The 13,563-nt window shown below is 33.2% G+C and overlaps 1 protein-coding gene across 3 annotated transcripts; it reads right to left on the bottom strand.

The window, feature by feature from the left end:
* Positions 1-167: 167 nt before the first annotated feature.
* LOC111382128 (nuclear transcription factor Y subunit C-9-like) lies at positions 168-4,846 on the bottom strand. Of its 3 annotated transcripts, none has more exons than XM_023006001.1 (4): positions 4,636-4,780; positions 2,943-3,105; positions 750-1,551; positions 168-480 (listed from the first exon to the last, which is right to left on the bottom strand). In XM_023006001.1, exon 3 carries the CDS (start codon positions 1,528-1,530, stop codon positions 754-756), a length of 777 nt encoding a protein of 258 aa, XP_022861769.1. In that variant the 5' UTR covers positions 1,531-1,551; positions 2,943-3,105; positions 4,636-4,780; the 3' UTR covers positions 168-480; positions 750-753. The 3 variants fall into 3 exon arrangements, with proteins under 3 accessions (XP_022861769.1, XP_022861768.1, XP_022861770.1); XM_023006000.1 differs by having other exon boundaries at positions 2,966-3,105; XM_023006002.1 differs by lacking the exon at positions 2,943-3,105 and having other exon boundaries at positions 4,636-4,846.
* Between the last annotated feature and the right edge of the window lie 8,717 nt (positions 4,847-13,563).

Genomic DNA, 13,563 nt, shown 5'->3' with positions numbered 1-13,563 from the left:
TTTGGCGTAGAGAAAGTCGTCTTTTTATCTTGGTATAAGCATTAGATTTCTACGATTTTGAGCAAGACGACAGCCTCCCGACACTTCTATTGCTCGATTCTCTGCCTCTGCGAATGTACACAAGTTACTTTGTATGCAGAATCGTATACCCAGAAAAGGCAGACAAATAAGCAAATAGTACGACCTAGAATGTGATAATACACCAAAGAGAAGAAAAATCCAGAAAAAGTACAAGAAGAGATTTATATCTCAGTGCCACAATTATTTATAGATTATAACATAGTAACTTAAAAAGTTTAAATGGGCAAAGTCATATTATACAAGACTTGTTAACTAGAGTTCAATCCTCTTAAGTCGACAACATGAACGTTAGGATTGTTACGCCATACCCTTCGTGTATCTCGAGGAAAGTCTACTACCACTTCAAAGTGCTCTGGCTGGCATTTTCGAAATCCAGAGAGCCCTTTTCAGCAATAACTTCTGTGAATGCAATTGCAACAAAAGATCAGTCTGTACCATCAATTAACAGTAAAAACTATCATCTTTTCCCATAATGAATTTAGGGAACGTGCAGAAATTTTCATGCCCAAGCAACTAAGATAATGGAAGCATGACCGAGAAATAGAATTGTAAGACTATACTAAAACAAGAAACAAGAATTAAGCAATCACAAGTAATTAACATGTCTGAATAGCAAAAGTTCCTAATAGATATGGATATCACATATAAAGCAATCCATGTTTGAGCACCTGTTTAAGAATCTGGAGGAGGTGGTGGTTGCTGAGGCCACATCTGCTGACCCATATAAGGATGAGGCTGCTGGGCATAAAGGGCAGGATCAACGGGCTTCCCCACAAACATCCCTGGAGCTGCAAGTGGTGGAGCAGGCTGTGGTGGCATGTAATAGTAAGGAAGCCCTTCAGCGGGACCCCCAACAGGGAGGCTTTCTCTGGGAATTGAGGCAAACACCTCATCTTTCAGATCCTCTCTTGGTACAATATCAACCAAGAAATCAAATATCTCCGTCCTTGTAATGGCTGCCGCAATGTCATTTTTCTGGAGCGTCCTCCTTTTGTTCTCCTCCGTGTGGTTCCATGCACGCAACGTCAACTCAAGAATGAACATTTCACATGCTCGGGCAAAGATAACTGGTGCTTCGGCTGATATCATTCTAACATCTTCATCTGCTTTCATTATCTTCTTGATCCTAGCCAATGGCAGGCTATGGTTCTTGAAATCTGTTACCTGGTCAATTTCTTCATATTGATTTGCCCAAAAATTCTGGAGTTGCTGTTGCAATTGCTGTTGCTGCTGCTGATGAATGTGCTGATAAGCAAGTTGGTGTTGCGCCATCTGAGCTGGAGAAGTCAAGAGTCCAGCTGTTTGGGAAGATTGAGTTGACCCAGCTGATGCAGGGCCAGATGGTCCTGTCATTTGGTTTCCTTGATATGATGTCACACTTTGTGGATTCTGAGCAGAGCTACCCACCACTCCCATACCTTGGGGCTGTCCATTTACTTGCTGATCCATTGGCAGTTACAATTTGTCTTTCTGAATGACAGTCACCCATGATAACAGATGTCAGAAATAAAACATCTAAGCACGTGAAATATAAATAAAATGTATCTGGTTGTGAAACATTTGAATCAGGGCGAGTATCTCAAAAAATCTATAATTTGGATTACATGTGGAACCACATGATTGATCCTGCAAACTACATAGTAGGGACCACCTCCGAACTCAGTCGTCCTCCAAATCATAAAGCAGATTTACAAGCTTTTATTACACAACACAGAGCATCTTCTTCCAGTTAACACACAGCAAAGTCTTACAATTAAAAAGGCTGCCTATTTTTGTATCAAAAGGTCCATATTCCATGTGATTGCAACTATTAGAATATGATCATAAAGGATCATAATAAACCTTTATGGAGTCAATAATCAAGATATCAATATCTTATAATTTCTAGAGCTGGAATCAAGTTAAGCATTCCTAATTCTTGAAGGGTTAAAGGCAGTTGCTACCTTTAAAAGACCTTAGCAACAACGAAACAGTAAAAAAGGAAAAATATGATACATTACACCAATCACACAGCACAAAACAGTCATATATCACACGTTTTAAGAAGGCTAGAGTTTGATATGGAGCTGCTGGCAGTCAGTAGGAAAGACAAACTGCAAAAACACAGTATATTTCATCACTTGTCTTGGTTATTAGATGTAATAAGAACATCAGCCTAGGTTTGAATGTATCGATAACATATTCTTAAGACTCCTGAGTCCAGAGTAAAGGTTTTGTGAGGTAACATACTAACATGGTACTAGAATTTTGAGAATGCATCACATATAACACGTAAAGAAAATAATGCACCAGAAGCTTAGAAAGTATTATAAGAAACAGGATATTCCAAAACCCAGTAATCAGCTTAAAACTCAATAAAGGAGGAAACTCGGTATCATAAATGGACTGCTGCAGTCTGTATATGTTATATTCATATTTTTTTCAAAAAATGAAAAAAGAAAAACAAGTACATATAAGAAACGCAAGTATAATCAAAACATGGTGAGGAAAAGTCATTTTTAGTTAGACAGAGATGGTTCTAGATCGTTATATTATTAACTTAAAAACAATCATATTCTTATTATCATGTGAAGAGGAGGGGAAAGGATGAAAATTACTTCAGAAAGTAGAAATTTTGTAAAATCTTGTTTTCTTCTGGCAAGCAATTGTATAACAATTTAGTAGAATTTGTAGACCATTGATTACTTCAAAGTATAAGCAAACTATGAACACTATATGCTGGTACAATTCACACTGCTCTGAAAAAGAATATTCTTAAAAAGGAATGATAATAAAAGGGGAAAAAACAAGGACAACAACTCGACATTACAAATCTGATGTCATGTTGCGTATTTATGCATGTCTGAACAAACCAAAATTACCAAAGATATGCTCTAAAACTCGCCACAAAGGTCCAAAAGCTTGAACTTGAATTCTTCTTCTAAATCATTAATTTTGATTCACAGATTTCTCAAGGAACGCCTTGAAACTACGTTTATTGTACAGAGGAAGTGAACAGGCCGCCACCTTTGGTGCTCAACTTTTCTGAAAAAACAACTTAAGAGTCAAGTTGTGACGCAGACAAATAATTCATACATCCCCTTCCTATTGCATCTACTATTTGATCCCAATAGTTAATACATCAGCAAATTTAACTCGGGATGAGTCGGTCCTTGGAAGCATTAAATGCTAACTAAAATTCCTATGTACATTTCACGAAATTAAGAACTTAATTTCTTTTTAGATTATGTGAACTTCGTGAAATTAACAAGTCATTTTGCTCATCACTCTTTATGAAATGAATCGACACATAAGTATCCATGAGCTTGTTTATTAAAAGCGGAATATATCATTTTAACCTTATGACATAATAACCATAGAAAAAAAGAGATTTGTGAAGTTTAAGAAAAAGGGTAACGAAAAATGTCAACATTAAGGAGAATAATAACATCTTTAAAAAGAAAAGTGAATCAAAGCAACTACAAAGGAGAAAATTAATCTCAAAACATACAATGACAAAGATCTATCTGGACTCGGAGGAACAAACAAGAAGAAAGATGTACTCACTCCCAAGGATCCAAAGAAAACTCAAACCCAATAGCAAAACATATTAGAAAAGTTCTATCCCTTACAGAAAACATCATCATCAAGCCACAACTTTCAACAGAAACAAACATAATATTAACTAACAATCACATGCAATAAAATTATTCATCAAACTAGTATCAACATATGTGAACCGCGTAATCATTTACTTTCAACTCTATCAAGCCCCCGTTTGGCCCCCATTTCGTGATAATGAAAATATGTGGAATAGTGATTTTTTGAAAAATGAGTGGTTAAAAAAAATGGAAAAGTTTTCGATTTACGTGTAATATTATTTTATGAAAGATTGTGTGATTGAAAATAGGAGAGAGAAAAATAGAATGTAATGCAATGGAATTTAATGGGGGCCAAACGAGGGCCAAACTTTGTTTTGATATTCCATGTTCACTTCAAACTCAATATTGAAACTTCATTTTCACAATCAAAAAACTCTCTTTGTAAGTAATATACATACTAACTTAACAATTTAACAAAATAATAATCTCAGGATAAAATCCAGTTCTAAAAAATAAGGGGAAAAAAAAGACTCCATACAGAGCACTGGTTCTGGTACAAGAAATTTCTCATTTAAAAAAAGAAAAAAGAAAAAAAAAAGAAGAAATAAATATCACTTCAAGATAACCATCAATTCCATTTCAGATTAAACCATTAAATGTAAAATATTTCTTTTCCCCGTGGGTTTGAGGGTGTAAAATCATGAAAGCAAACATTTCTTTTATTTTTATTTTTCCACATAACAAAACCTCCAAATTTTTTATATCGACACATAAAATTAAAATATTACCAAAACAAAAATCTCTCTATTGAAAATTTAACTTCAATTATCAACTTCAATTCATGATCGAAACCCTTACGATTACAAATTATTTGAGCAAATAATGATATTCTAAAAGCTAAACAATAGAAAATAATAATAAATAACTAAAAATATATAAATACATATGCTGAGTTACACATGTTTCATCATACCTGTCTTGTAGTTCCACTAAATATTTTGAGCAGGGGAGACAAAACTGAGCTAGGGTTCTTCGAACGAAAAGGCCATTGAATCCAAAAGCTATTCGTCACCTAATATATTTTATTATTTTATTTTAGTGTGTATGTACAGTTGTACCACGGAGAAAACGCGAGTTTGGTTGGTACGCTAAGTTCCCTTTCCCCTACCAAAATTTACCTATTTTTAAACTTTATTGGAAATTCAGAAATTCTAGCCCACGTTCGAATGCCATATAATGAATTTTGAAATTGTGATTTTTTCAAATAATGTATTGTTAAAAAGTAAAGAATTTTTTTAATTTACGTATAAAATATTTTAAAAATAATGTTATTTATACATAAATAGTTACATAATGATTATATACAAACAGGGGCAGATCCAAAATAACTTTTCAGTGGGGGCGAGACAAAAAAATGAGTTAAAATAAATTGTGAAAGTATTTTTTGAATGTTTCAAGTCCGGACGAGGTTGGTGGTGCTTGGTGGAGAAGCACTTTGGAATGCTCCTAAATTTTCGCAGTTGTTTTTTTCTTCAAAGACAATATTTTAGGTATGTTCTTTTTTGTTTTATTTTTTTGTCGACCTTTTGTGATTTTACAAGAACAGAAAAATAAATTGGAATACAACTATATCAATACTATTCAATCATTTTTGTGGTATGATGGAATTGACACAAAAAATTAAAAGAGAGAGAGAGCTAAAAACAAAACACAAAAAGAATAATAAAAAAGTTCATGAGAATTGAACCCAAGACTTTCTGCAACCAGAGCAAGAGATATACCACTAAACTAAATACCCAATGTTTGTTATAAATTTTTTTTGAAGGTATTTGAATTTTCATTGGGGGTGACTGCCCCCACTGGACCCTTAATAGGTCCACCCTTGCATACAAATGGGGTGTTAAAAAAAAGGAGGCGAAATTTTTATTTTATTTGGTTGAAGAAATTGTAACACGGTCATATCTCACTTTATTACGTGTATATAAATCATTATATAAATGTATTATGTAAATGTAGTACAACCGAATATTATACTATCCAAATGAGTTGTTGAAAATGAATTTGAGAAAAAAGAGTTTTGATTTAATGGATGTCAAACATGGGTTTAATGCAATTATACTTATAGCATCTAGTTGGTGGAAATTAAAATTAAATTTTTAGTAAATTTTAAAAAGTTGATAAAATTTATGGTTAAAAAGTTGTAAATTTTATGAATATGTGGTTTAAATTAATTATTAACTTTAACAGGATCGCAGTAAACTTTGGAGTGTCATACTTTGTAAATTTGTAACTTTCTTTGTGTTTTCTCGTCAACCTTTTCTATGGTAAAGGCCGTTTCTATTTTTTTTTTTTTTTTTTTGATATCCAGGTATCCCAACTTACACCGGACTAAATCCTGGACCCCCAAGACCCTTGCCCCTAGAACCTTGGCGGGGGGTAAATCGCGGGTTATGCCTCAACTGGATCACGGGTTCCTCCCATTGCCTGTATACTTCTGCGCACAAGAGACCTTCCTCCACAGTGATTGCTCCATACCAAATTTTTGATCGCAGGTTCCCACCAGGAATCGAACTCTCCACCCTGTCGCTAGAAGCAAGACAATGTTGATTGATTCACCAGTTGAGCTGTGTCCCGAGGGCACGTAAAGGCCGTTTCTTGATATCATGGGTGATGGGACACTTGCTGAAAATAGATGTTGAGCACGTGTTGTCGAACAATTTTGGGGTGATAATGAATTGAGTAAATCTTTATTTGGTGAAGATAAAATAATAGATCTTAATGTTGACCCCGTTTTTCGTGATGGCTACATGGACAACAGATGTCTGACCAACTTATGTGTACACAAGCAAATTTCGACACGTTTTCACCAGAGATTTGGTTGAAGATATGCTGTAGTTATATACGTGAGAGATGCTTTATGATATGAGACATAAACATTTGAGCACCGATAATATCATAAAAGATTGTTGTACATAAACCATCGATTATGGATAACTTTATTAAAATGAAGACAAAACCAAATCGTGTATATGAATATTTGAAAGGAGAAGTTAAGTGCGGTTTTAAGCATATATATATGTCATCCCTTCAAAATATTACAGGAGTTTCTATTTATAGAGTTTTGGGCGCCGTGGTGACAATTGGATCAGAATCACATGGCCTTATCTCATTAATTGAAGCCTCGCATCATTCTCTGCCATACATTTAATACATTGATAATGGGTCGGTCGTCTTACACTCTAAGCTGACAATTCCGACATTCATTAATTTAACCATTATATCAATCTTTCCTAGGGATATTCTATAGATCTCTTGAAAGACATCAAGTGCTTTAGCTTCAAAGATGGCTTTGGACGAGGAAGGTTCGACTGCAGAGAGCTTCGGATGGAGATAGTGCTTCGACAGAGAAGAGCTTTAGGAGTTTCAAAACAATGAGATAGTGCATCAGCAATTAACTTCTTTATGTTGACCATTTGAGTCTTTGTTCGTTGTTAGATGTCTCCACGTGGCTTCCCACTAGGAGCTTTGGGTTACGAGACTTAACAATAGTCCCTCAAATCTAGGCATGATTATTTATGTAATACATGGACTTCTATTATCTATGTAATGTATGGACTTAAACTAGAAATTATTTATGTAATGCATGGCAAGATGGTTGTCATTTGATAAACTAAGGCTTTTATTATTCGTAATACTTTTCAAATAATCTCAGTTGTCATATTTTATTGGAACAAATGAAATTTCGTGGAATTTTTCATTAAAAGTATTGAATTTTTAAAAAAATAAAAATAATAAAATTAAATGGGGTGTGATCATTTTATGCATACGTGCCCTGGGGCGAAGTCCCCCGTCCCAAATACCCAATTAAGTTTGTAATCTTGACCTCGACACGTTCGGGAAGGGACCATGCAAGTATCGAGTTTGACACATTTTTTGGCTATCCCTATTGAGTGAAGATACAAATCTCAATTATTCTTTTGAGAATAACCATTTAGGATGATATGTGCATCTCATAAAAATTAATTATTAACTTACTTTTACATAAAATAATATTGAATTATGAATTTTTGTTGGGCTACTCAATTGCTTTCAAAGCCCATTAATATACGGATAAAGCTTGGGCTTTTTAATGCGTTCACGTGGATCTTCAGGTTGCACGTTTACCTGGGCTTTGTATCAGCCTCCTAAGCGCCTTGTAATATTTGCTCCCATCTCCTCAATTGTTTTTGGTTATTATATAATAATCTAGGTTTTATTTATTTTGTAACACGTAATCAGGCCGGTTCTTAGACTGATTTCTAGTTTTTCCTATAAAACCAGTCGAGAATGTTTCTTTTGGGGTGTTCTCTACTAGAGATTGGTGATAATTAGACTTATTTAGATTTGTGTGTAGGTAAAATCGGCCTTGTTATAGTATTGGGATCCAAGCTACACATACAGAAAAATTGTGTACAAAAGTGGTACAGAATACACATATGTAGGGGTGGGTGGGTTATTTTTTACAATATTTTAATTTACCTCATGTGAGTGTCTGTAAGTTATCTATGGATCATTTTTCTGTACCACCAGATTTTTCCTAACATTGATCAAGATATGAATAGTCGAGAATGTTTCTTTTGGGGTGTTCTCCACTAAAGATGGGTGATAATTAGACTTGTGTGTAGGGTTGACAATGGATCCTAGCCGTTCGTTGCCTTGAAAAGTCAAACTCGAATTTCTACTGAGTTAAGTTGAGCTTGGCAAATAAATCTTGTAGGCTTCACGAGACCACAAGTCCGCTCAATTTTTAATTACGTTAAATTTTTTTAATTTTTATCATGTATATCTTTTTTTTCTATATTAGTTTAAATTGTGTCTAAAAGAAAGAAAAGTTCATGATTCGACTTGGTTCAACTCGCGAACGTGGTACATGGACCACCCAAGCCTTATGAGCAGGCCCATGGTGTAGCTCAAATGACTAAAGGGAAATCTTACTAAATCCCTATTTGGTTTTGCTATTAACATGATTTTTAGTAAATTTTGGTAAAATTGATAAAATGCGTAATTAAATTGTTATCAACTTTTTGAGTTAAAGGAAACATGAGCTAAATAAATTATAAAAAAGGGCATTTATTATATTAAATTATTATGAAAGAATGTCTGGGCTGGACAATGATTCCTTACTTGTACAAGATGTAATAAACACAATTTCGTTGTTAAATGTAATCACTTACACAAAGGCTGAATTGTCTCTGTCAAATAAAAAAGCAATTAACTGAAAAGTAACTAAACAAACAGCTTATGAATGTCAGCTTTTATTGATCTATCTTTCAAATTAATCAACTTTAAGATCACTTAAAAGTAATCGTTCTGCACCACAAGTCCAACCTCTACTTTTCTCAATATTTTATATACGTGGGTAAGTCTCTTATTCAAAAAATGAGCTCGATTAAACGAAAAAAATTATGTAAGGCTATGTTTGATTGCACCCCTAATTCCATGAAAAATAGAAATCAAGTTTTATCTTTTCAATTTTTTATTGTTTGATTGGCAAAATTTTCCCTAAAATTCAAATTCCACCTTTTATGCCACCTAAGATAATTTCCATGTTTTCCTTGAATTCCAATTCTCACCAGAATGGCGAGAATTGAAATTCTCGGTTACAATGGCACTTTATTTTTCAATTTTTTTTTGGTTGGCAATCGTAACAAATTCTAAGAATTATTTTAAAAAAATATTTTCCTTTAGATGACAATTTTCATGTAAAACAAAGCTAAACGAACATAAAAAGATAGATGATTTTTTTAAAATTTTTGTTTTTTGTTTTTTGTGTGTTGGCAATGGGAACAAATTTAATCTCCGATACCAGCAAAATCTATCCCTTTAATTGACAATTTCATATAAAACATATCCAATTGGAGATCAAAAAGCACTTTTATTTCAACATTTTCCACATGAAAAATTATCCCGATCAAACATAATAATTTACAATTCTCAGGAAAACAATTTCCAGGTAATTCAATTTCCTAGAATTCGTTTTCAATTCAATTCAATTCCCTCTTTACAATCAAACGGATCCTAAATATTTAACTAGCAGTACGATAAAGATTAACAGTCGTATTTGAGAGGTCTAATTAGGCAAGAAAAATGAAGAACCTCAATCTTCGTATTTGTAGCACCTTGGATTCTATGTAGTCGATTTCCATGAATGTCAATGTTAAAGATACACCGACTCAGACACATTAGTCTCTTAGATGGTAAAATAAATAAACGCAAATAATTAATATAATGGCTATGCTCTTTCTTATCAAGGGCGTATGTGTGGGCTCTTCCAAGAGAAATAGGCAAAGCTCTCCTCGGGAGACTTGGTGATTTGTCATGTACAACTTTCTTGAGAATATGGTGGGCACGGTTTTCAATTACATGTATGACGCTCTTCTAACTAGTTCTTAAATTCTTGACAAGCCTCATATTATGTGTATTTTCAAATACTCGAATGGAAAACTATGCACTGCTTAGGTTGAATTAGTCTTCGCCAAGCTCAGAAGCCAAGTCTCGTTGTTTTGGTTTGTTCATCTACATGGCCTCGAGTTCCTCTTGACTCCAAGTACTTTATTGTACTGCTTTAACGAGATCTCATACCTTATAGACTTGATCTTCAGTGATACTTTTTAAGAGTTCCTAGATTGAAGTCCCGTTTGATTCCCATTTTTGGAAAAATGAGAATGAAAATATAGTCGTTAAGACCCCACACAAGAGATAAAAATTCAAATTAACCATCACGTCATGTCGAGTCAATAATTATGCTATCCCCCAATAATTTGCTAACATGACTGACTCTACATTTTGGGTTATGTCATGTCATGTTAAACACAAATTATTTGCAACTCAAAACAAACGTGTCCCAATTGATTATATATTATCCTTTTGGTTCTCGTTCTTTCCAAATTTTAATGATTGAAATTATATTTTCTTTAAAAAAATTTGTGATTGAAAAAGAAGAAAGAAAAAAAATAAGAAAGAGAATGTAGGTCAAACGGGGCTATATATCATATATATTCACACGGAGCCAAACATTTCTACCAATTGGCCATCTCGAAGGTCAACTTTGCCATTCCAAATGCTATTTTAATCCAAGCTTTTCTAAGAAGTTTTATTGCTCGACCACCTGCGGCCACTTATTGTCTGAATTCGAGTTGACCAGCAAAAAAAATAAAAAATAAAAATTGATCAACCTGTTCCAACTTAAAAATTATAAATTAATGAACTTACTCTGATCGGAAATGAATTCAATGCGGGATTTGCTTCTTTATTTATCCAATTCGAGGGAAAAACGTTCATTGAATCGTAGGAATCAATGTGTTTTTCGTCTAAATGACATAATAGATTCTTCTTCTGTTATTTCAAGAAACCCTTTTTGTTGTTACTTTTGAAAAATAGAGGAAAAAAATTTATTATTGTAACAAATAGGTCAATGGAAAAATTGAAATTCCCGTTTCGAAATTGAGAAAAATTTGTATTATTATAACAAATAGGCCAATGGTGATTGTGTCCTTATCGGTAGAAGGTTGATGGGTTGGCCTTATCGGTATTCGCAATCCAGAGAGTACCCAGGAAGTTCATAAAGCTCCTACATTGAGGAAAATCGTTTGAATCATGTTACATTTACAATGATGGTTGATAAGATTTGTTGACAATCATGATTTGGTATCAATACATTCATCCATTTCAAAAAATTTCGAAAATTATTTTTTAAATCAATTGTCCAAATTTTACACGAAACATTGTCAACAATCATTATGCAAGTATTTTAATTCAAATCTTTATGTCTTCAATCTTTATAAATTAATTTGATGATTAAATTATTATAATTGCACAAATAATCCTCAAAATTTCAAACCATTAAAATATTTCATAAATTGTTGAGTAACCTTTACGTAGCCAACTTTATGAAACTGGTCTGGGTGGGGCCGTGGGGGGTGGCAGTTGCTCCCACAACATTTTGTTTTTGAAAACCTTTGTAAAAATTTTGATTTTGATTTTATTTTAAATATAGATGTAATATATGTATATTTTGCCCTCTCAAAATTTTCTCACACCCCCAACATGAAGATCCCGACTTCACTATTGAAACTAGTGTCAAGGATAAAAATTTTACATCGGTTAAATATCGAAATATTGACCAACTAAAAAAGATTTTGAGCTACTCCTTTTAACAATGTTGATCTTATTAAGATGGACCCAAAATCTTAACATGGTATCAAAACCCGTTAAGCTCCAACGAGCGATTTGATCAGATTATAAGTCTCAATTAATGAGTAACGAATTGCTAAATTGGTCTGCTCAAACGAGCAACCATCTTGCGGGAGCGTGTTAAGGGATAAAAATTTCACATCGATTAAATATCGAAATATTGACCAATTTTTAAAAATCTTGAATTACTCTTTTTAACAAAATTGACCTTATTAAGATGAATCTCAAATCTTAATAATTAGTTGTTACCTGGCTTGTCTTATTACTTAAAAATGTAAAATATGTCTCGTTAGTTGACGATTAGCAAAAACTTATATTTTTATATTGATTAAATTTAATTATGTAACTATAATAAAAAGTTAATAATCAACTTATTACTTATAAACAAATTTAACTAACTTATAAACTTATCCCAACATTCAAATTGAATACAAGTTTTTGAAGAGGAACGGGTGATGGTGCATGTGCGGGTACAACCCATTGAAATATAAATACTCAAGAAGCAGAAACAGAGTGTAGTACTTAAGTAAAAGTACAAAGGGACCCATACACTTCACTCTCTGATTAGACTGATGTCATGGGCCCCACATAATACGTACAGCCCACCCCCACATCACAGCAATGATCATATCATGTGACAATATCAACTGGCTCACTCACACTGGATTACTGCAACAACTATTCTCTTTTGATGCCTTTCGGAGACATAAAGATTGATATAATATCACAAAATATTTTATAATTAAATGGTTAAAAGCTCAGTCAACTATTTCATCAACTCATTTATTGTCACATATATCTGTCAATCTGTCAATTATTTTTCTGTTAAAATAGATCAATCCTTTCAACAGACAAAAGAGAGTTCATGCTTTTATTATAAAGAAAGAGAAAAAAAGCCAGTTAGAGAGTGAAATCTCTATTCTCTAGTCCCATCGAACAGTTCCTTTCTTAACAATCAAACTTGGAGTAGAGTAAGAAACCTATAATTTTCCGTATCCTTTTCAAGCTATACTCTAATAGGTCGACTTAAGCCTATGTTTGGTTTATATTTATAAATTATGGGCTTGTTTGGAAGGGATTTTTTACCTCAAAAAATTGATTTTTTGATCGTTATTTCACTATTCTAGCCATAATTTTTGATTTCTTTTCTCATAGATCGACCCCACTTTTCTTCTAACGGTCAAGAAATCAATTCTCAAAATCCCTCCCAAACGGGACCTATATATAAACACTCAAATCATTTTTAGTTCATACATTTCTATGAATACACAAGAACTGTAAATGTATTCACTACTTACTTTTGTCTATTTATAATTCAAACAATGTATATACAATTCTCAATCATGCGACACTTAATTACTAGTGACAACAAACATTTAGGCTAGAAGAGGGACAGAGAGTAGAGTGGGGCTAAAATTTCAAATTGAGGTGGGCTAAAAAAAAATTATTTACCCTACTTTGAGAGAGAGAGAGAGAGCAATTGTGGACCCAAACTTCATCCATTGAAGAAATTTCAACCATACCCTACCATATGAAGCTCCATAATTTCAATCACAATGCATATAGGAACATACACAATAAAGGGGGACATATACAATAATGTCAAAGGTACTACACAGAGATATTTTTTTAATAAAACAAAAGATTTTCTTGTACCCATTCTTATTTT

Source organism: Olea europaea, unplaced genomic scaffold, assembly GCF_002742605.1.
Source record: "Olea europaea var. sylvestris unplaced genomic scaffold, O_europaea_v1 scaffold244, whole genome shotgun sequence".
Taxonomy (NCBI): domain Eukaryota; kingdom Viridiplantae; phylum Streptophyta; class Magnoliopsida; order Lamiales; family Oleaceae; genus Olea; species Olea europaea.
The sequence above is the reverse complement of the archived record's forward strand: the minus strand, read 5'-3'. Positions and strand labels throughout refer to the sequence as shown.